Below are 24,742 nucleotides of genomic sequence, written 5' to 3'. Positions count from 1 at the left end.
TGAGTTTGTAATGGTATATCACGCTATCTTATATTTATAACAAGCAATTAGAACTTTAATAAAATCAAACATTCAGCCTTCGATTATTCTACATTCATGCATTTCCTTATGCGCGCACGCCGATTATTCCGATTTTTTTCATGTCCACAAAAAAAGTTGGACTTGAACGTGGTATGTTTCTCTCGGCCTTCTTCAGCCACTGCATCCATCTACATTCGCAGTGTGAATAATTTTAGCTGTTCTATGTTGTCTACTCAATTCAAATACCCGGATCAATCTGATAGCAAAATGTTATGCAATTTGTACCCTTTTTAGGCTCCAAGCCATCATAATATCCTCCTAATTGATTTTGCTCCTGTCCTGTGATAGCTACTCCACCGCCTTTGATTACGTGTCCGACCAACTGAAATCGAAAGAAAACAATGTTTATTATTAAATACTTTTACATATATAAAATTTATATTTGCAGCACTAATATTGTGGTTATTCATTATAATAAAATAAAAGCAAAACAACTTTATTTTTACCACTGTTTTTTCTTCTACAGACCGGTTTCAAAGCTCATTAGTTAATTTTACCTTTTATTGTCGTTTTATATTTATTTTACATAATTTGTATTAATCTAAGTAGTAAAGTCGATGGTAAATGAAATGAAATTATTAACATATAAACAATGAATATTTTACAATACAATGATATTTGTTCATAAAATTATAAACTCTAATAAAAAAAACAGAATTTTGGAAAAAAAATTGATCGGAACCAGCATGAACACGATCACAATACTAGAGAAAAGAACAAAATTAGACTTCCATTTAGGAAAAAGGCAAAGTCACAAAATTCAATTTTATTTAAAGATGGAAAAAAATATTTATGAAGAAAAAAACATATCAAAATTTAAAATAATGGTCAAGACATATGTGATAAACAATTTATAAATTAAATATATTTGCAATGTTATTATTAGAACACACATAACAATATGTATGATATATGATATGTGTGCCCTACTTTAAGATTTAAATAAAAAAAATAAAATAATAAAAATATACCGCCGAATCAATGTCAAAATCACGAATCTGCAAAAAACATGGTTTCTAGATATATATATATTAAGGTTAAAATTTAGTACCTTAGATCTTTTTACTTTGCACTAAATCAGCGTAATTAAATAGTTTAATATTAGGTATTTGTTCGAGTTTGGTCTTTTTTGTAGTGTGTAAATAATATAACATTCGTAGTACATCGCGAATTTAAATTTACATTCTCGTTTTTTAGGTACCTAGTATTGTTTAATTTTACGTATAATCGCATTATTGCCGTCATTGTATAACTTGAATTAATTTCTGTGAAAGCTTGTATTATTTGTAATTTAACTTACACAATTCTTTGTTATTAAATTTCTTTATGCTTACCCAAATACAATTATGATCAATAGGAACTTACAAACAACATGATATGCATCAATATAACTATGTACAGTACATTATATATAATTCACAAATAATAAGAAACATTTTTTATCATCGCAATGCAGTATAATAAGTTGATTTAAAGAAATTGATACGTTTGTAGCAATACACCCGCCAAGTACAATGTAAAAAAGTTTTTAATATTTAAATAAATATAAGGCACATAAATATATTGATAGAATTATGATCATTTACGCATTTAAAACACAAATTAATATATTGAGTATAATCGTCGATTATTTGAATAATAGGTCGTAGGTAAAATATTGGTTGATACCTCATACCAATTAGAATTATTAAAAACATAGTGCAATAAAATGAGTACATAAAAGTCATAAACAATATACATTGGATCTACAATATACGTACTCTTTTATTAAAAATATATTTGTTTGATATTTTACATGTTTTCCACATCTCTAAATATATATAACTGTTAAATTTTAATATTTACTATTGTTAATTTAAAACAAAATGTCATTTTATAAATGGTTTTTACAGATATACCTGCAAAATGCGTTCTCCATGTAAAATAAATTTAAATAACATTTTTTTTTGTATGTTTTGATTAATATTTGTTTTATTACTGTATAAATTGATTTTCATAGCCATGCCATTCCTTGCCACCTCAAATAAAACTGTACCTAGTAAAGTACTTAAAAACACCCATAATATGTACCCCAAGCAATAAATCTGAAAAATTACTATGAGATTTAATATTTTTCAAAAATCAAAGCTTTTCGGGAAAAATATTATGTTTTTCTACTTTTAAAAACAAACGTTTTTTTGTATACTCTCCTGCTTGAAACGCTTTGATAAAAGTCAATAAAAGTATGCAGGAAAGGATCACAATAAATAAAACAAAATAAAAAAATTATAATTTCGAAGGAAAAGACTAGACCGAATTAACAAATTAAAATCGTTGTAAGTACCTATACCAAATGACTTTTTTTATATGGTTCATAGTATTATATACAGCGTGTATGGTAAACCCTGTCACATCCGAAGTCACGATGGTCGGTATGAGCACGAAGGCATATTAGCATATTTCAAAAAAATATTTAAAAGCGTTTTAAAACTATATATATTTTTTTAATACCATATGGTTACTTACTTCTGCAGAGGAGAAAACAGGAGTGAGAAGATGGTAGCTAGCTCTGCGCTCTGCAGAAGAAACCAACCAGTTGTTTTTTTTTAAATGTTTAAAAAATATATATTTTGCAACGTTTTTTTTTTTTTTTAATATTCTAATATATCATCTTGCTCACACTAATAATTGTGGTTTCGGATGTGACAGGGCTTACCATACACACTGTAATCATAAAAGCTTTTTTTTTTAAAAGGGAGATGCCCTTCATCACACGTATAACGTATAAAAAGTATAGGGATTTGTGTTTTTATTGACAATTATTCTCGATGTAATGTTTTTCAAATATACATGTAAGTTCAAAATGAAACAAATTTGGCACACTTTCAAATGTTCATTTCTTTTACGCTTACCACTTCTAACGGTAATCTAAAACTATTTTATACTTTTGTATGAAATTTTAAGATATTGTACACATAAATTAGTGATTAAATAGACATTAAGTTAATTTCGTATTTTTCATTATAAGCAATCGCATTATTTTCATTTATGAAAGTGCATTTTCTATTGCGTTCTGTTGATGCTACGTAAATATTTGGAATATTACACTCACCCTATTATGGAATCCTCTTCCTGTTCTTTCCCCATTAACCCAGATCTGCCATTCTCCCGTCCTCCCGTTCCAAGACTGACAAGAGTGATACCACCTGAAAGATAATAAAATAAATCTGTTTTATTGAAAACAAAACATGTCACAGTCATACCCGATCCTTCCTATATCCGTATTAGGTTTGTTTTCAAGAAATTAATGTGGGATAAAATTGTATTTGAAATTATATTTTGTCATATCGTACCCTTGTTGATTGTAATTATGGTAATAAGATAAAAGTTTTTTTTTTACATAAATCATGGATATCTTCATTTGATTCGGAGGGGCGATTTAATAACTAGCACCATCGGAACACCCTTAAGCCCGAAATATTTAGGCCTTCGTCGATAAATACAAAATAATTATCATTGATCAATCAGATTTGGTAAAGCAATTTTTTGGTTGTACATTCTTAAAATAAGTCCAGCGCATATAATGTATTCGAATTAAGATTTTAAGTGAAAATTTTGTAGATTGTAAGCTCTAAATTTGTATAGTTCTATTATTTTTAATGTAACTAACCAAACACGATAGTTTTGGTTGTAACGACTGCTTTAAGCACCTGCGAAATTATTGAAACACAGAAACGGTTAGTATTTTCTTTTACCTTTAATTTTTTATTAAGTTACAAACGATTGCGTTTGTTATTGCGTTGCATTTCTTGTCCCCAGTAGCTCAAACACAAATAACTGTCGACGTGCTTAAGACATGCTAAGCATTTGAGCGATCACAATGAACAATAATGAACAACAATGAACATGTTTAAGTTATCACAGTCATAAATCGACGCGTGTATAATCTCTAAGGCAACGCTCGTGTCAGTTTGTTTTTTGTTTTCTTTGCAAATAAAACAGTTAATTGGCGAAAAACCGGCGTTTACTTGAAAAAATAATACAATATACTGCATTTACAAAATAGTAAGGAGTATCTAATACAAAAAAGTAAAAATTAAATTACAATTACTTTAGCTACTGCTTTTCTTGACATTTGGCTTGCCAACCGTCGGCTAAATGCAATAAATAGCATGATAAATATTTGAATTTTTTTATTTAGCTGTTTTGAAATATTTTCCATATTTACGCCGGTGAAATTCAAATATGTAATTGCGCAGCACGACAATACGTCGCGAAACGTAAATACTTTGACATTTAATATTAGGTGTTCACGGATGTTCCATTGTGATCGTGAATGCGAAAAACAAACATGGTGAGAAATCGTTATCACGTCGCTTATTAGAACGTCGATAGTTATTGTGATTGAGCTACAGGAGCCGTCCTTCGTTAGCATTACTAATTCGACCGTTTGAATATTTCGTTTTAGTCACTTGAGTCACGTTCCGTAATAGGGTATCAGTCTCACAACAATGTCGTTATTCAATGCAATTTTCCCCTTTGGACGTCGGCGTCGTTCTTTTATTACGTTATAATTTAAATGTTGGGTTGTTTGTACACACCTATGTAGCCTCAGAGGATAGTTGAGTCTGTAGAATGTATGTCCATTGACCGCAAGACTGAAGTAACTTGCTCTCTCTGTGTTTGACACCCAGGCATTTATAGCTTTCGGTTGGTCCCCAACTGAAACAAAATAATTAACATATTTTTTAAAGTTAACTTTCCAATCTGAAGACTCATTAAAATGAAACACAAGATTAAGAGAAATAATTGTGTCCCCTTTCAACTCTTTTGTTTTTGTTGCCCTTCAAAACATTTATTTTCACATGATTATGTCAACAATTTGAAACGTTCTTCACCTTTCGTTCTTTTAACACTGTAGATGTTTTTTTATTTTCAATAACCGCAAGGCGATTAAAGCAAAACATTTGGTCTCGGCGCATGAATTTTTTTCTCAACTCTCAATGGTTTTTATCTGAAATAATTTTAAGTGTTATAGGTACTTTTTATAAAAAAACTATAGCTTCCGACTCTAATACAAAATAACGATATTAATTTCATAGGCCGTTGCAGTGGTCGAATTCGCTATTGCTAATAGTGTAATGTGCTTACGAAATTTAATTAGAGTGTAATAATGTCGGTCATTTACTCGCCGCGCCGCCCCCCCGAGTTTCAATTTTTTAAAATTTTACGTGAAAAAATCCACAAAATACTATTTGTTATTAAATTAGTCAACGTGGGTAGATTTAAATTGGGATTATGACGTTAACAAACTGATATCTGTCGATAATAGCTACGGGAAGAAGGAAATGTTAGATTACCTTTACGTTTCCTTAGAGAAAGCTAAGAAAATAACTAAGATAATTTAAGTTTGTAACTACTTGTTTGATTTTCGTATTTATGACAGTGATATAGTTCCACGCAAGTAACCTACAAAATAGTTTATAGCTTGCGTCATAGCGGAAATTAATGCGTTTTGGCGCGTTTGTGATCAATTTCTCCGCAAATTATAAATCATTATCAACAAGTTGATTTAAAACTTGTTTGTGAAATGACTATCTGCTTTTACATAATATGAGCTCAGATGCGAGCAGCTTGCCGACGGATCGGCCCGCATGTTGTTGTTTGTTAGAACAGCATACTTTGGAACTGATCAAAAATGATAGATTTCATCATCAACATTACCTTTCCGCACCTAATGGTGCATAGGGCACTGCATTGGTACACCAATCGTAGCGTATCTTAATTATTTTTGTTATATGAAGGTAAGGTGACCAGTGACCAGTCTTACGCTTCAGGTACCAGTCTAGGAACTATGAAATATTCTAGTGTAAAACACCCTAAATTATAATATTTTATATCAAATATGTTGGCAATCGAACCCGAGACCTCTTGCATGGTAGGCAAACGCTCTGACTTTTCATTACACCACGAGGCCAATTACATATATATAAATATAAAGATATATTTAAATGAGAATAAACCTAGTTTCCTTCTATAAAATGTTTTCTATTTCTATTGTAATACGCCAATCTTATGAACTCTCTAGGGGTCGAAATGCAGTCTACAAACATTTGGACAAACTCAAAATATTGTTGATTAAATCGGCATTCAATTGCGATTTTCTAAAGATATATTATTATAAAATAAAATCTTTGTGATTAGTGCTATGTCTATATTATTAGTAAAAACTTTTTATTTTACATAATAATTTGAAGATTCTTTATAACACACCTGCTCCGTAAATTACTTTTGACGAAAGCAACCTGTCTAATAAGATGAACATGAAAAGTTTTTTCAGGCGTTGTCTAATAAAGTTCTCTAAAAACCATAGATAAAATAATTAGGTAGAATCTCACTCCCTTCACTAAAGGTTGCTTCATGATTTCGCAACAATCAAGAGAAATATTTTAAAACATAGACACACACAGTGTGTAAAGTGATCTCCCAAACCAGCCAATGGCAGGTCGTAAGCGCCGTAAATGTCTAGACTTCAGAATTTATCAATGAAGAACAATTACTTACCAATCTTTAATCTGAGTCGTGCTGGTGCAATATTGTTTTGTGAAATATTAACAGAGTATCAGTATTTGAGTCTAATACATATTTTTTATTTTATTTATCGTAAATAATCTAAATCTTTTCGAATCAATTTATATTTTCAAAAATCTCTCATTTGTTTCCATCATTTTTATTGCCTTGTATTTTATATATTTATGTGATAACTTTCACTTAAAAACTACGTGTTTTTCATAGGTATCTTTTGAAAACATATATTACTGTCACGTTTTTGTAACCTAAGGTTTTATTCCGTATTTCATTCAAAATATTATTTTTGAATGAAATTATTCACAATTGCCCTCAATGTAATTTTTATTTTATAGCGTTGCAAATATCAACTACCCACAACATAGTATTTGAATTGCAACTCGAAATTTAAATAAAAATAATGTACGAACGGCAATTTAGTAAATAAATAGTTCGAGTGATGCTTAAATTCACAAATTTTGATTTAACTTTAATAGTTACCGGTTTCAAAGCTTTCGCGGCGTCTTTAAGACTGGTATCATAGAAATCAATATACACTGGAACCTCGATTGAATCGTTTTTATTTTATCGGTTTCGCAGTAAAACAGACCACACATTGAATTAAAAAAAAAAAAAACATTAATTTTAAAACGCGTAATAGTAATATAATGATAATACAATATTTTTTAATTGTACAAATGTTTGGAAACAAAAGACTGGATTTTACCTCCTAGTGAGTATTTTTTCCCCTTCGCACAGTGGTGCAGTGGGCACTGCGTCTGCGCTCCAATTGCAGAGTATCAAAATATTTTTGATGGAATGCAAAGTGATCAGTCTTACGCTTCATGTGTCAGTCCAGAAAAAATGAAATACTGCAGTGAAGAACCTGCTAAAAAACAATATATCACGTCTACCCTATCAGGAATCGAACCCAGCACTTTAAACGGGGTAGGCGAATGCGCCAACCAATACACTGCGAGGCGGATTTATCTCCGCTCAATTTCTTTTGTCTAGATTTTTACCTGAGAGTCGAAATCACTTACTTGTTCATGGTTCTACTTGTAGTTTAACTTCACACTGCAATAACATATCGACGCTGGAAAGGAAAAAGTTATCAAGCGGCGCTGGCGTGAAGCAACTTTACAGAAAAGACAAAAAATAAAAGTTTTTTTTTCTAACAATAAAACCTCATACATTTGTATTATTTTGGCGCGATTCTTACATGATTTCAATAAAAAATAAAAATACGAGTTTCTTCATTAGTAAAAAAAAAAAAACTTAAACCAGTTCTTCTGTAAAAGTGCTCCATGCCGCTTGGTAACTTTTTCCTTTCCAGCGTCGATATATAACTGCATTTTTCATTCGCCTGGTCACAGAAAATCAGTTATGACGATCAATTAGGACGTTCGAAATTAAAGTTTTTCTTTAAAAAAATATCACTAGTCTTTTAACTCATTGATTAATTTCAGTGAACTTCCACTTAAAACTTTCACTAACGAACCAGAATATTCCTACAGTATTTAGTAACATAACATTTTAATTAGTGAGGATGTTTTTGCTGTTTCATTACTTTTAGTTTGGTATATCGTAATACTAGTATTATAATTGTGCTTATTAGCTCGTCATAAATAGTTGTAATAAATACAGAAAATTCATTCAGAGCGCGATCATTTTCTTGCGGCAATTAATCCAAAGCGAACATTCATACAAGCTTATCAGAAATAAAATTAATATTTGAAGCGCTAACTTATGAGTTTCCTTATTAAATACGCAATTTATTTGGTGTCAAATTTAAAATTTTCATTAGGTTTATTTTATTTTATGACCGGTTTCGGAAAAAATTAACTGAACTAAACATTAAAAAAAATTTCAAACCCCATAATTATTAATTTAGAGCTTTTACACAAAATAAACACTTTGATAAATTATTCAATAGAAATTCTTAAAATTTTGAGTTTATTGTTCAAATGATTTTACATGGAAAATCACCAAGTTAGTGCTGCAAATATTAATTTTATTTTCTTAGTTTTATAAATTTAGGTTAGGAAGTTAATTATATTGTGTCGCAATTTCTTACATACGTAATAATTTTGTAAATTTTAAGGCACGCAAATAATTCGCAAAATTCTGAAAAAATAAATAAATTATACAACGCAATGAACAGTGTTGAAAATTTCGCACATGTAAATATAATATGTCATAGATTTAGTATAACTTGTAGATTTCGCATATAGGAGAGATGGTAAGATACATTAAAGGAGGATGATCGGTCTGTTGAACAGCCAACCGAGAGAGTTGAATCTTTACCATGCCAGAATTACCAGTTTTAGACTCTTCCTCTCTAACTGTGTATCATAATGTGTATTAGTGACTTATTATTATTATTTGTTTATTATTGTTTTTATGGACAACCAGCGGATCCGACAGACGCTATCCTGCCCGAACTTTAGCTTGCCTGCTATTTGGTAGTTGAACAAACATTTTTTCGTAAATAAGGACACAAGTTATTTGTTTAAAACTTTTTTGAGCTATTTATATATTCGTAATAAGGGTTAGTTTTTGTTTTATCTCCTCATGTGATTGGGTAAGACGCCTTGTCGTGCTTAAATCAAAATCGTGCAAACATCACTATTCTAGTACCATAATCCATGAAAATACGAGAATACGTGTTTATGAAGAAAATTCTGACCACGTTTTACCCCGAGCATTCTAAAATTATGACACTTAACTCATGCTCAACGCGAATTTAGTCATTCTTTTATATCCAGCCAGGTTTTGACGTGACTTGGACATTTAATTTGAAACCGAAAAAAAAGAACTAAGATAGACCAGCTCTCGTCTTATGGTAGTCATTTTTTGGTTGTTAAATGTTATAATTAAATTAAAATATACAAACTTTTTTAATATACAAAAAAACAACATTCTCCGAATTTTTGGGAATATGCATTTTAGTCGAATGCAACCCTGGAAGTTCGATGAAAAACACATTTTTAATCCTTACTTTTTTCTGATGAAACATATTGAAGATACTATTTACACATATTATTCAGGTAAATTGGATTATTTTGCGTAAAATCGCATGTAAATTGGTGCAGTAGTTATTGAGTCTATAAAGGACAAACATACGTACATTCATTTTTATATATTATATATAGATACATATAAATGTTGGGCGTTAATTATCTGTTGGGGTTTTTTTTAAAAAAAATGTTTTTATAATTACTTTATCATGTATGTACGAGTATGCTACAGTGTAATTATTGGCAGTCGTGCTGTATTATACAGTTAAATAAAATAAATAAACATTATTTCATTCTAATAAATGCCCCAGTTAGGTACTATTTCGTCACTCGAGTCTTGAAATCTTACCAGGATTGAGATTAAGAAAGGTCAAATAAAAACATTTTAATTACTTGCACGCGGAGAGAAAACGCATATCGTAAAACTTTCTCAACAGTATCTGTAAAAATAAAATATTCAGAAGAGACGGCGAACCGCTCAATGCTGGAGATATTATTTTTAGTTACGTAAAAACAGACAGTTGTCAGATACAAAGCACTTGGTAAAAATAGTTTTGTTTACTGAGCAAAACTTGTCCAATGAAAATTTCACGTAAATAACTCACGTCAAATAAATAGTCACGTTTTTTCTACACTAGCTACATCTGAGATTTGGCAAATATTGCCTTGCCCTCAAAACGAGGAGACGGCTAATCGTGAAAAACGAGATATACATGCCTATTAATTTCCATTATTTATATATATTTTGATATAACTCGTTGCCATAGCAACAACACTAGCTGTAAGTGTTATTTATATACGTTAAAATTGTTAAAATGAAATTTTAAAATATTACTAATTATCCACGATTACGAATGATGAAATCAGGTGAGAGTGTAAATCTGAGTCAGGTACAATTATTAATAAGGTAAAGAAAGGGTCCCTAAGATGCTTTTGTCATGTAGAACGAAACCCAGCCTGTCTACAAACATTTAGAAATACTAGAAGCACTGTCGGCCTCGTGGTGTAACGGTCAGCGCGTTTGTCTACCATGCGAGAGGTCTCGGGTTCGATTCCCGACATGGTCGATTTGAAATATTTATTGAAAAGGATGTTTTCACACTAGAATATTTCATAGTCCCTGGACTGGTACCTGAAGCGTAAGACTGATCATCTTACCTTAATGTAACAAAAAAAGGATCAAGATACGCTGCGATTGTTTTACCAATGCAGTGCCCTATGCACCATTAAGTGTTGAAACGAAATGATGATGAAAACATTGTTGATCTACTTTTTCAATAAGATTTATTGTATTTACGAATTAAATTATGTATATGTTTTTTTATTTTTATTTTCAGTATGATTAAAGCATCTTTTCATCACTCATGATGACATTTTTCTGCGTTGCGTCACGTCTTATCACAATGCTTAACTTATTATTTTAGATTCATGGGTATTTTCAATATTTTTAAGGCTCAACGTAAGGTTGAAAATATTTTTTTTAAGATAGAGAAAATAATTTTGAGAAAGCTCGGGTTTAATATCGGGATTTTAATGTTATTCTGATATCTTGCAGATATATTAACTTGAAAGTTATTTATCTATTTTCTTTAAAAGTTTTGATGTAAAATTTGATGTGTTTTGATTTAATGCTAAATAAATGAGAGCCCTGAGCTTGCTTCATTGAAACGAGATGCTTCCATCTGGGGGTAATAGGAGATTGTGACACCTGCAGGGTCTTGCTTATGTCCAGTTTATTTCTTTGTTTTGTTTTGTTTTGGTTGCTGGTTGCTGTCACTGTAGAAAACCCCGCTTCTCATAGATAGGATGTCGGAAATGGCAATAGGGATTATTTATCAGTCATTACAGCACTCTGATAAATTTAATAGGTAGATTTTTCTAAAGTAATTTTGATTTTTAAGCAGGCCCTTGCGCGGCCTTATACCATTTGGTCCACGGCCCGATGCCGGGCTGCGGCCCGGGGGTTGGGGACCACTGCGTTAGAGAATAAAGGATCGGATGGCAAGTACCCTCGTATTAAAATGACATTTTTTCCACGCCAATACCGTGTATATTCATTGTTAGCGATAGATCTATGAGCATTTAGAACGGGCTGTTGCGTTTTTAACCCTTCTGTGATGATGTTACATAAGTCTACAAAGAATAAAATATTTGATACATCCTTTTTTTTTTAATAATGAAGTCGTATTTTGCTATAACAGGCCTAAATTATATGATTGTTTTTGTAAATTATGAAAAATGGATTACAAAAAGGTAAACAAATGTGTTAACTTTTTATTTTGAAAGACCTGTATTTCAAAATATCTTGATTTTTGAGAGATTTTTAACAGTTTTTTAAGAGTTAAGAAAGAAATTCGAAGGTTATTATTTTTATTACTTTAACCTTTCTTTTACTGACTCAAATCCGCGCGTTACGGTGTTGTGTAATAGTAATAATAAAAATAATAAAAAATTATCATAATTATAATAATAGGGTGATTTATATAGCGCTTTTTTTGTGAAAAATTATCTCAAGGGCGCTTTACAATTGTATATTAAATCTTACATTCTAACGGAGCTAAACTGACATATTATGTTTTCTGTTTTAAAATTGAGGGTATGATAAACTAAAGAAGTGATATTTTAGTTGGGATCTGAACTGACTGTCGATGATTCGTAAGTTTGAAGGTAATTGGTTCCAGGCAGAGGGGCCGGCAACGGCAAAAGTACAATCTCCGAATTTAGTGTTTGGGGAGCGCCGGATTTCGACAAGTTTTCCACTGCCAGAGTCAAATGCTGACCTAAGAGTTGATTTTCTTGGACATGGATTTTTCCTAATACAAAGGTCCGATAGGTATTTTGGAGCAATTTTATGAAGGGATTTGATCACTGTCCAGCAAAGCTTGTATTTTATTCTCTGGGTTTTTTAACCAGTGCAAATCTCGAAGATGTGAGATGTGAGAATATTTTTGTACTCCTATAATAAGCCTTGCTGCTGCATTACACATGCGAAAAATGAGAGATTTTAAATTGGAAAAATGTAATATTCATAGGCAATGGTTAAATTATTATTTTATAGTGGAAGTCAAAAGTAATGATAATATTAAATCTAATTGCTAAAAACATTAAAAATCATTAGCTCTTGCTCGCAGTGCTGACGAAAGAACCGAACCGCCTCTAAAGATAGTCGACGGGTTACTAACGGGCGCCTGGGAGAAGTACTAGACACTTTGCTGTTCGCGCGTGTGACGCGTGAAATTGTCTCTCTCGCTCCCGAATACATCTGTAGTATCGAGAATGAGACGTAAAGAGTGTGTGAGACAATTATAATATATACGTATAACTCTTTCACTACGTACGCAAAATGCGACATAATGGTAAACTTTCTTTTGTACTGGCTATTTATCTTCGATTTTTGATAAAATGCTTTATCCGTTGCCAATAAGAATTCATTATTTAATAAAAAAATATTTTAACTGATACGTAAATGTACAACGGAGGAATATTGAAAATCTTAACCTGTAATTTATTATATTTATGGAGATATTAAAGTTATTAGATGCAATGTGCACTAGCTTCCAGTGGCGAGCCGTAATTTATTTTATAGGTAATCTACAAAAAAATGTCATTAATTTGTACCTGCATATAAGTTCATAATACGAGTATGTTAGTTATATAATTATAAATGACTATTTTTTCTTTCTGTGAAAATCAACTCAAATAACAATTATTTTTAACCACGCGATATACGTAGCTTTATTATACACTATCTTGATACAATATTCATATAAAAGTTTGCTAAAAAATACCACAATGACATTCAGCAGATATTTCCATTATGATTTTAATGTCAACACTGAGCGTTGGCCGATTCCTTTTAAAATGAATAATGCCAAAAACGGCCACCTCAAACGTCAAATGTCCTATGTGATTCATAATATTATCTAAACGGTATCCTATGAAAGAAAAATAGTCCTTCGGAAACAATGTTCGAAATTCAAGATTCAAAAAAGAGAATCTTAAAATAATATTTGTAATCTGCAAGCATGTTTCAGTACTAAAAAAATGCCACTAGGCTTAAGACGTAAAACATAGTGTACTTTTTTGTATGGTGAAATAAGCTGAGGTAATCGGCTGGTTTCATCGTTCACTGAGAACGGTCTGTGCGCTTGGCGCACTTTATAGATTTTTTTAGTAGGAAGATATAAACGGCGGTGGTTATTTATAATAAACAACAATTATTTAATTTATTTTCCCATGAACAGGATAACTATATGACATTATTGTCGAAAGTCAAATATAATGGTTAGCTGTGCATAATTTGGACGATTCGCTCCTGCTAGCTTCACACCGCCGGGAAGGGAGAGTTAAAAAGTAAACCAAACACTTCGTGACATTGTAATTAGAAGGTGACATAATTATGAACCAGATATTAATGACTTTAAACATGAACGTGAGTAATGCCCTTATTCACTTTCACATGTTCCCACGTTGGCCATTACGGTCTTATTACCTCTTTCGCCATCACCTTCCTGGTTCACTTCTCCGGTGTGATGCCATAGGAAGTTTTTTGTTTTATCTGTCCCTGCAGTGTTGTTTTTGTAATTAAAAACACAATTTAAAAAAAAAAAACGCCATTTTAGACCAAAAAAATAAACATTGCAATCTTAATATTTATACCGTACACTAATTTAAGTCTACTGATTTTATATAGTATACTTTTTAAAAGCAAATATAAAATAATTTAATGTAGTTATGCAGAAAGCAGCTAGCCATAACTGAGATAATAGCACTTTTGTGAAAATAATGAATAATCGAATCTACACACCAGTTGGAATGTTTTTTTTTTTTTCATTTGACAAACGATAAATAATGCACGCTTCCTTTTTTTTACAATACAGTTGTTTTTTAAATTAGGCTTATGACGAGATTTAATAATATTTGAAGTCTAACTAACCACACAACCTAAGATGTGCATTTTGCAGAAAACAGCCTGCCCTAGTGTAACTCGATATGTGTTATGTCATTATGTATTGATCATATTATTTTATTTTTATGATAGGATACTTCATTCTAATGAATCTTTTAATTATGTTTTAAAGGTTTTTTGTGATTTTTTCAAGTCTAGCTGACTACACAACCTAAAATATGCATTTTGCAGAAAACACCAGATATAATATTGGATGAAACCTCATACAAATTCTGAATATATGAGTGACATTCATTTTCACTACATTTGGACATCGTGCAATTTTCAGAAGGCGATTATTACAGGTTTTTTGTATGCAATGCTGGCTGTTTTAGGCAAAATATAGAATTGACCTTCCTAAACTTTATAATACCGATAACTCATTTTTTCAAAATTGTGGACTGGTGGCTTTCTGCATAACCTACGTTCAATTGTTTCACCTTGTAAGGCGTATTGTAACAATTGTAGCTATAATAAATCTGTTTTTGAAGCGGCCTTCTTATAATGATATAATGACGTATTATTGTTTATAACCGTCGCGGTCGATCGTTACATTTATTGTTATTAAGTTAATATTATATTATATTAACAGAGGTACAATGAGTTCAAGTATTTAATTGTTTGTGTCAATGTACTAGTGCCTGTCGGTGAACCGAGTAAATATATAATTTCTGCTTGTATAATTACTCACATTTTTATGTTTCATATGAAATCTTTCAGTTTGCCCACACATAAGTAACGGTTATTTAATATTTGAATGGACTGTACAGTTGTACAACAGTGATATAATATGCTTTTAAATGTTTAAAAACAATGAATATGATTTTCGTTTTGGTTAAGAATATTATATATTAAGGTATTGGAAGTAAAATACAGATCGCGCAGTTTTGACGATAAAATGTGTAGTAGTGAAAGGAGACCTAGAACGGCAAATTACCATGTAGGGATTGAATGCAGCGAGCAGTCGATAAAAACCATCGCTGACCTACTTCTTACATGGACTAAAGAAACATTGAGACGTATATAATTACAGAGTTCAAATGTTACAAGCCTAACCATACCTGTTTCCATTACGAATACGGAGATACAAAATGATTATATCACTAGATATGGCTATTATGCATTGCACTAGATCCGTTAATCTCGACAATTGTGTAACCGGCCTTTACATCTTCTGTTTCTGCGATTAGTCGTGTCAAGAGTGGGATGGTGTATTATTCGTAGGTAATCATTTGCAAAGCTAATGGCATTCAATTTATATTACATAAATTAATTCCAATTCTATCTTAAATACAAGTGATTATTCGAACACTGTATGTTAATACTCGTATCTCGTTAGTTCTACGAAGTTATGATCATATCGTATTTTTACGAATGTGTCCTAACATTACGCTATATTTTATCTATCCTCGTATTTGAGAGAAAAATACTAAGAAAAGTATCCGGAACTCTGCAGGAAAATGGACTTTAGAGATCAAGGTACAACGAAAAAGTCTGCAATATCTACAACGAGCCCAGCATAATAGAGAGGCTGCGATTGCAGGGCACGTAGAAATAAAGAGTAAAGAGAGACAAAGCCCAATAAGATACTACACACGAATCCCCAAGGTAGAAGTAGCGTAGGTAGACCCAAACTTCGGTGGCTAGATGAAAGGCAGCAGAATGTGGATGCTATTGGAATCGAGGACTGGAGGAGTACATGCCAGGATAGAGGGAGATGGCGAGACGATCCAGCCAGAATTTAAGTAGTTTCTCTTGCAAACACCAGACTCTTTTTCAGTTGTTTGGTTGAATTGGACTTAATATTTAGTCTGCCCGAGTAATGTCTTACCAGAATATGAGAACAGTGGGTGATCGCTAGAGTGGTTGCTGTACTTCGTCCACATGCAGAGTGTGAATTCCTTAAGGTCTGGAAGAGTTTCCTTATACTGGAGGTACTGGGAGTACTGATCTTGGTTGAAGGCTACTTTGTACAGAGAGCAACCGTCTCCAGACGAAGCGTGGATTGAGGATGACAGGAGGTCACCTCCTGATGCTGGAATGTGATTAACAAGAGACGGATCGTAGACAAAATTTGCCACCCCTCCATACCTAAAAAAAAAATCATATTAAAAAAAAAATGTCTCTATCAAATTATCGAAATACGAAAAAGGCCGTTATCTACGCTTTACTAACTTATATGGTATTTTAAAAAAAATAGCATATTAAATTTTGAAGCACAATTTCAATCGTGATATCAATAGTCAGAACACGCGGTATCTACTCAAAAACATAAATGGAAAGCCAAGTTTTGCTTAGGAGGTACAATAAATTGCCAAATTAAATAAATTTTAGAAAAAAGAACGTTGTAAATCCTAATGTATAGGCAGCTCCTGAAGACTTTGATCCTAAAGTTTTTCAAGTGCTGTATATTTAAATTTTAGAAAAAAAATCATGTGATGCCAAGTATTTTACAAAGTATGATACATATGAATTACATCTGCATATAAAGTCGTTTATAGTAGGAACATAATACTGTTACTATACACTGATTCTAGAGTACAGTGTTTTCATAGTTTTGGTTTGTTGTTCACCAATTTTCTTGATTCTAATTCACGTTAGTAACACTGATAACTGAAAACCCTTTTTCTAATTAAAAAAAAAAAACATAATTTATCAATTTCTTTCATATTACCTTCCCTCTAGAGGCTGCCTTTGGTAAGAATTCCCGTGATACGTCGTTAGACTATGCTGAGGTCTAAGAATAGGTTGCCACTCATTAGCGCATACTTGTCCCAGTATGATTGTGACCACCAGTGTCAAGGTTACTGGACACGAGGCTAATGATCTGTAATATTGTCCTTGGTGCATTTTTAAATTTTCGTTCTTTCCGATCGGTCAGTAATCTGCAAAGAAAAAAAATTGTCATATTTTTAAATATTATTCCACTGGTTTGAAGCTGGTTCCCTACTTAGTCAACCAACCTATTTTAATGAATAAATTAAAACGTATATTTTTCTGCGTGGGGTTAAGACTAAGTAATTTATAAATTGTTTTTGTTTTTTACTTTAATTACGCGATGGTAAGTGATTGCGGATTTAAAAACGTAGAGCTTTAAATATAAAAATAATGTTAAAAGGAATGTTTTTTTTTTAAATTAACCCTTAAGACACGCAGACGGAATCGGAATATTTGGGACATATTAGGGCCCATTTTGGGCACGACGTACAGTGGTTTGTTCCCGTACAATAGGTCGCACATAGGATACTGAAAAATTCAAAGTCGTAATTCACAAAATTAAAAACACCACTCGATTCCTATATTAAAAAAGTAAAGCTCATATTTCGAGACAGCACTCATACTTTAGGAGTAAACCTAATAAACCTGTTTTTCATGTATCGGAAGCAACATAAAAATATTATATAATATCGTGATTTAGGACGATTTTTGTTCTGAAATTTTTATGCTAGTATCTTATCGTTATATACACTCGTATACAATGTTTTCTTCAAAGACACATTCTGCTACTTTCTTGCACTTTTTGAGAGAATATGAAAAGCATGCGTGGTCCGTCCATAGATTAGATGAGCTAATGCTTTTTCAAATAATTAATACGGAAAGTTACGCAAACATTATTTGAAATAAAATATAATAAAAATATAGGCAAATAAATAAAGGCAAATTTAAAAAACATTGAATTTAAGAATTCTCACCATCTTTTTGTTTTCAATCTTATAATAAACTAATGAACCCGACAGACGTTATCCTGCCCGAACCTTGGCTTGCCTGTTATTAGCTTTGGAAAAGATTTTTCATTGATAAGTGGGTACCTAAGTACTTATTTATGATTGAATTCCATAACTAAAAATAATGAATATTCCAATGTTGAATGTAAGTAGGTACCTCGGTACTTGTTTATGGCTGAATTTCAAAACATAAAATAATTAATTTTTAAAAAAAATATTATTTTTGCATACATCCAACTCTGTACTTCTCAGAGAAATAAATGAAAATAAATTATGAGGAATTTAAGGAGAGAATCAGATAAGGATCCACGAAAAGTGAACGTTGTTTGTAGACATTGAAAAACGAACTTTTTTAAACAAAAAAACAACATCCTTGAATTTTTTTTGTATATGTTGAATGCAGCCCTGGTAGTTCGATGAAAAAAAAACGTATGCCCCTAACTTTTTTTACAGATTAGAATGAATATTTTAATATCTACAAACACGCGCCGTGCGAAGATCTACATTTCGCTTAAAACAGCACGTAAATCGGTTAAGCCGTTTAGGGTAAGTTCAGTGACATCACACGTACTGAAGAATTATATGTATAAAGATACACTATAAGATCATGAATAATGCTTAAAGTATTTACTACCCATATTTTTAAAGTGCATTTTAATGTAATTTTTAGTCATACGTTGTTTCCATTAATTACATACATACTTATTTATAGAGATATAGGGCTTTTCCAGGTTACAGAGTAACAAAGGGTTCGTGTATGTAGCGGAAATGAGAGCAAAATATGATTTTGATAGCATTAGAGTGAGGCTGTTATATGGGATACGAACGAAGTTACGAAACGAAGGTATGACATGCTAAGATGTTACTTTATTTAGTCTTTCAGGTATTATTTAGTAGCCGGGTATTTATTTATTTTGTTAACATATACGGCAAAATTTCATTTTTTTACGAAAACGAAACTTATTATATGAACATATTTGGATTAATTATTTTTTTAAAAACGTCTATTTCTTTTTTTTTAATCCAAGATTAAGAAAAGAAACATGAAACCTAAAAATTATAGAAATATTCAGTAGAAGCACAAAACAATTAAAAAATCGATCTAAAAATCAATGTAAAAATCAAATTAAACAATAAAATATTTTAAACGGCAAATATAACAGGAAAATCATAAAGCGCTGTACTTAAGGCTTAATTACCATTCACCATCTTTGAAAAAGTTCAATAGGTTTGATTTATAAGAACAATATCCTACACTAAATATATCCGATACTTAAGAATAACTATTGCTGAGTCCCTGGAGTATATTTAATACAGTATTACAAGTATACACTGTCTGTAAATTGTTGCTACAAAACAGTGGTATCAGTCTAGTAATTCTTCCAGGCACCCCGAAGTTGATGAGAGATAACAGTTCTGGGCAATCCCATAGTCTTTTTTAAAAAATATATTTTTTATCGACCGTATTTTTTTTTTTTTTTAAGTAACCAATAAATAAAAAAAAGTATTAAGGCAGTAGAAGTAGTAAAATGCAGTTAAGAGCGTAGTAAAATACATATGAAATAAATATAGTAAAAGACATATTTACAAAAAAAAAGTAAAATACGAAGTAAAAACAAAATATATAGTAAGAAACATAGTAAAAGACATAGCAAAAAAATTATATATTCATAGAAAAAAACATAGTAAAAAAAGTAGTAAAAACAAAATGAGTAGTAAAATTATCATCATCATCATCATTCTCTTTCCATACCTAATGGTGCATAGGGCCACTGCATTGGTACACCAATCGCAGCGTATCTTGATCATTTTGTTACTTAATAAATTACTCTTGGTAATTTCACTGTGCCGTGTGGATTTGTACGAATCGTTTGGAATGGGCTATTGATGTGATTTGCTAATATAATCAGCTGTTGCAAAATTGAATTTAAGTAATATTTACACCCAAAGCAAAAAACAAACAATGTAACGGATATTGATTGAAATGCAACTTTATACTGCATAAGCTGAACCCGGCAATGCTTTGCTATTGCTAGATTTGAGCATAATATCGTGTATAGATTAATTGAAAACAATCTAAAGTTTGATTTTTGCACTTCGGATTACATAAATTGTGAGGATATGCGGGACAGAGAATTCTGATACATAGGTATTTGAAGATTGTTTTACTATCACTGTCTTGCAGATGCCTCTTCGATACCATGCGAAAAAAAAAACAACTGCATGTCGGACCTTTTATACCTCACTAAAATTGACAAAATGTACGTTTCGTTGTCTCGTTTTCCGCACGTCAAAACTGAACCGATTTTGGTTTTTTTTATGACAAAATATCAGAATGAAAATTTCTGTATTAGTACGTCTTGCATTTTTCAAAAATAGATATTGTATTTGTTTACCGTGCGCTCGAAGACAACGGATAAAACGGTGCAGTTTTACGGGATTTTGGATGGGTTTAGTTCCCATAATAAACAATAAAAAGAAACAAATATATAGGGACACGCCAAGGGTAAATACATAAAGTGTGTAAAGAAAATCACTGTTCTTGTCCATAATCCAGGGAAAAAATACGGGAATACGTTTGTATGAAGAAAAGTCAGACCGCGTTTCGTCTAAAGATTAAACACTAATAAGTATCAACAATATTTTGAGTTTGTCCAAATTTTTTTAGACAAGGACTGGATTCAACTCCCTGGGGAGCTGTTAATATTAATATATTACAACACTGATGAAGAACACTTTAGATATGGTAATATAGAAGTCTAGGCATCTACAGGGCTCATGACCTGTCATTGGCTGGTTTAAGTGGCCACTTTACACACTGTGTACTATTCACCATTCTGTCCATATTTTTAACATCTATATTCCTTCAATTGAATGGATGAAACAAGATAAACGTAAAAGAAATGGTGTAACTTTACATTGGTAAGTAGGTACTTGTTTATGATTGAATTCTAAAACTTGAATAATTTATTTTTAAATAAAGGATTCATTTAGCAAATGCCAAACTCTGCTCTTTTTACCAACAAGAGTGCGCGTAACTCCCTAGGGAGTTTATTTAGATCTTCACAACTAATTGCGGATAGGGAAGTGATGATGATTATGATGTTCTTTATTTAATCTGGTACCGCGTACGTTACGGAATAAATCATTTATAATGTCAGACATTTGTCTTTGTTGTTTGAGTGTTGTTCACACTTTTGTAATTCTAGTTGTTGTATCTTTGTTCTATTTTTGTAATTATAGTCGTTACGGTTATAGGCAAGGACGTTCCTAAACAGAAAGAAATTTCACAAGTGTAAAATCTAGAAAACGTGCAAAATAAAATTTATAATGTCTCAATTTCTAAGTATTCGTATGGACGAAATCGCTTATTATGACGTGTTTTCGTTTAGTGATACGTTTTCTGAAATTTCGTTTCAAAACAAACACAACCACAAGAGGAATATGTTTTCTGATCTGGTGAAATGTGTTTTTTTAACGTTACCGGTTTTAGACCAAATAATTATGCATTTTGGCACATTTATACAATTCATTATTTACACGTTTTTTGTACAAGTAAACATAGCTGTATTTGGCTGATCAATTCATTTATTTATAAAAAATATAATTTGGTACAGTGTAAATGAACGTATTACAACGGAGAAGGAGAACGTTTTAGAGCGGGAAACATAGATGTCAAGGTATTTACAGGGCATTAGCTGGAAAACGTGGCCACTTTACATCTGTAACATTCGCCTTTCTATCTTTGTTTGAACACCCATGTTCTTCCAACTGTTGATTTTCGTAAAGCTAAAACCATTTTTGATGCTGGTGAGATTCATCTACATAAACTTTTGACAAACTCGAAATAATTTTTATAAAATGTATTTTATAGAAAAAATGCAATTTCGGCTAAAAAAAGACATGGATTTATTTTCGTTGTTCAATTTTTAGGCCATTTTCTTAAAGTCATAAATAACCGTGTTAGAAAATGGAATTGTAGAGCGATGCTTAACACCCACGGGACTACAATCCATTCAATGTCTCATTTCTCATTGATATTGATATGTTGTTTTTTTTTCAATGAAATATGTATGTTTTCTTTTTCAAACAAAAAATAATTATGTGATAAATGTACTAGTTATCATCGAGCGAAACAATATTTTAAACCGAATTCCGCCTTGTGTTTTAGTTTTGGCTTAAACAAAAAAAAAACTTATTTAAATAAGTTAAAAGTCACTCCAAAACGCCCAAAATTATTCGCTTTTATAGTCAAACCTTAAGAGTTCACTAAAATACATATATGTTAAACAAAATACACAGTGAAATAAAAGGCAAACATTAAATGGTAACAGATCTCCAATGTACGCTATAGGAACTTAAACTTTTTAACTATAAAGGTATTATAAAATATAATTATGAAAGATCTAAGAACTACAAACTATAGTTAACAAATCGCTAAATCAGTACAGTTTTTATTATTTATTTTAGACAATGCCAATACAATAGCTTATTATTTGAATGAACAATACAATATGTTTAATTAGAAAATATCAAATAATTAAGGGTCTATGAAATACTGCCGATTAAAAAAGTTTGTTTACTACTTGCTAGTAACATAAACATGTTTTTAAGTTTATTATTTTTAATTCCCGCGAAAACGGTCATTGCATTGGCCACGCCCCTAATACGTCACGATTTATGTATATTTTGAGCTTTGTTTGTAACCGTTTAAATTTTTATAGAAAATCGTCACGAATCTTGACGTCAAGATTATCAAGGCCAGACACGTCGCGTTTTTGTAGGGACAATTTTTTTTTTCTTTTTTGAGTTTTGTATGAAAACATCTCTTCACAATATCCATATTGATTTTGAAAACTCAATGCATTTTTCTAAATCTATTTCATATATTTATATCGGTATTCATAGTATGTGATATTTCCCTTTTGTGATTTTTTTTTAATTCGAAATGGTATGTATATTTGGAATATTCCGTAAAAAATAAAACTTTTCAAAAGTCTGCTTCCGAAAAAAATATCTAAAATCGGTGGTGCGAAGAATCGAAAATGCCTGTCTGACGCGTGCGGATGCTAATAATATAAACCGACACATCCCTACCGCAGGATTCGGCTCGAAATTAGCCGAAACCGCAACCACGAACTAAACTCGTTTTATTGGCCGAAACTGGCCGGAACCGAAACCGAAACTTCGGTCGGTCACTAATATGTATGTAAATACACTTTAAGTAGTAATCTTAAGTATTAGTTATTTTAATTTTTCCTAGAAAAAAATTTGTTTGGTTTTAGCTGAATCATAATTTTCAATCATAACAACGCCAACGTGATCCGTGACTTATACAACATGTAAGCCTAATAGCACTCTATTTTGACCGTAAGAACCAAAAGAAAGTGACAGCGTCGATAAATAAATAACCAGAAGTGAGAAAAACGCATCTCCGTTTACAGTGGGTTGGTAACCTTACATTCATGAGGTTGTCAATAATTGATTTATTTATTCATTCTAAATTAAATTTTTATACATATTGTGGCTTTTCAGGCTGTGTCCGTGTTGAGCCATAATAATTAGCACAAACAATGCATAAAGTAAATTCAAATAATTAATAATTATATATGATATAACAAAACATAACGATTCAAATAAAAGAAATATAATTGAAACTCATAAAACTAATAAAATATATATCATGCATATGAAGTTAAAAACATAAACCAGTATACAAAACAAAAATATTAAAATCAATAGAATAAAGTACAAAAATATACATTCATTTCAATACGTATATAGTGAATAAACTAAAGCAATCAATAATGCAACAAAATAACGGTTTAAAAGATTTCAAACAATAAAATATATAAAGCGGAAATAAGGAAAGGAAAGCAAAAAGGGATGCGAAAAGTAAAGTATTCATAAAGAATGACGAGATATTTTTCACTATTTCTGAACCTTGAACAACTTAATAACCTCGTCCCAATAGATGAGTATCAGCCATGTTTTATATACATACATATGTTTTAGGGCCAGACCGCGAAGAGGAACATTGCTCATAGTAAACTTTAATAAAAATCTTAATAATTTTTTCCCAAAAGCTTATTTCTATTAATGTTTTTTTTTGTAATTTAAAAATGAAGTAAATCTTTTTTTCTCACAACAAGCATCCTTTCTTCAAACCCCTTAATCTCTCCTACAAAACAAATTGAGATACACATTGACCATTGAAGCGATACGCACCAGACACGGACAAGAGATGCGTCTGTGTAGGGGAGGGGTAGGGTTTTGTGGAAGGGATGCTATTCCGAGATATTAAAGATTTATTTAAAAATTTGGATTTTTAGAAACAATATTACGAAGAATGTTCCTCTGAAGTTTCGCGGTATAGCCCTGAAACCAAAGCCAATAAATATTTTAATCCAGTTCACCTTACT

The 24,742-nt window shown here is 31.3% G+C and overlaps 2 protein-coding genes across 2 annotated transcripts in view; both read right to left on the bottom strand.

Annotated features, from left to right (window-relative positions):
• Positions 1 to 306: 306 nt before the first annotated feature.
• LOC148282252 (neuronal pentraxin-2-like) overlaps positions 307 to 24,742 on the bottom strand; it is a gene marked incomplete at its 3' end in the record, with an annotated part of 48,597 nt that continues 24,161 nt past the window's right edge. The window contains exons 2-6 of the mRNA XM_088225375.1: positions 17,270 to 17,480; positions 16,427 to 16,686; positions 4,662 to 4,782; positions 3,173 to 3,266; positions 307 to 403 (exon numbers count right to left, since the gene is read on the bottom strand). Coding sequence (XP_088081501.1) covers positions 307 to 403; positions 3,173 to 3,266; positions 4,662 to 4,782; positions 16,427 to 16,686; positions 17,270 to 17,445 — 748 coding nt within the window. The remainder of the gene's footprint in view (positions 404 to 3,172; positions 3,267 to 4,661; positions 4,783 to 16,426; positions 16,687 to 17,269; positions 17,481 to 24,742) is intronic.
• LOC148282251 (uncharacterized) overlaps positions 21,470 to 24,742 on the bottom strand; it is a 76,369-nt gene continuing 73,096 nt past the window's right edge. The window contains exon 7 of the mRNA XM_088225374.1: positions 21,470 to 21,590. Within this exon, the coding sequence (XP_088081500.1) occupies positions 21,470 to 21,590 (121 nt within the window). The remainder of the gene's footprint in view (positions 21,591 to 24,742) is intronic.

The sequence above is a fragment of the Micrasema longulum genome, unplaced genomic scaffold (genome assembly GCF_059751315.1).
Source record: "Micrasema longulum isolate JH-2025_06_02 unplaced genomic scaffold, ASM5975131v1 h1tg000354l, whole genome shotgun sequence".
Classification (NCBI taxonomy): Eukaryota; Metazoa; Arthropoda; class Insecta; order Trichoptera; family Brachycentridae; genus Micrasema; species Micrasema longulum.
Note: the sequence above shows the minus strand (reverse complement) of the source record. Positions and strands in the feature narration are given on the sequence as shown.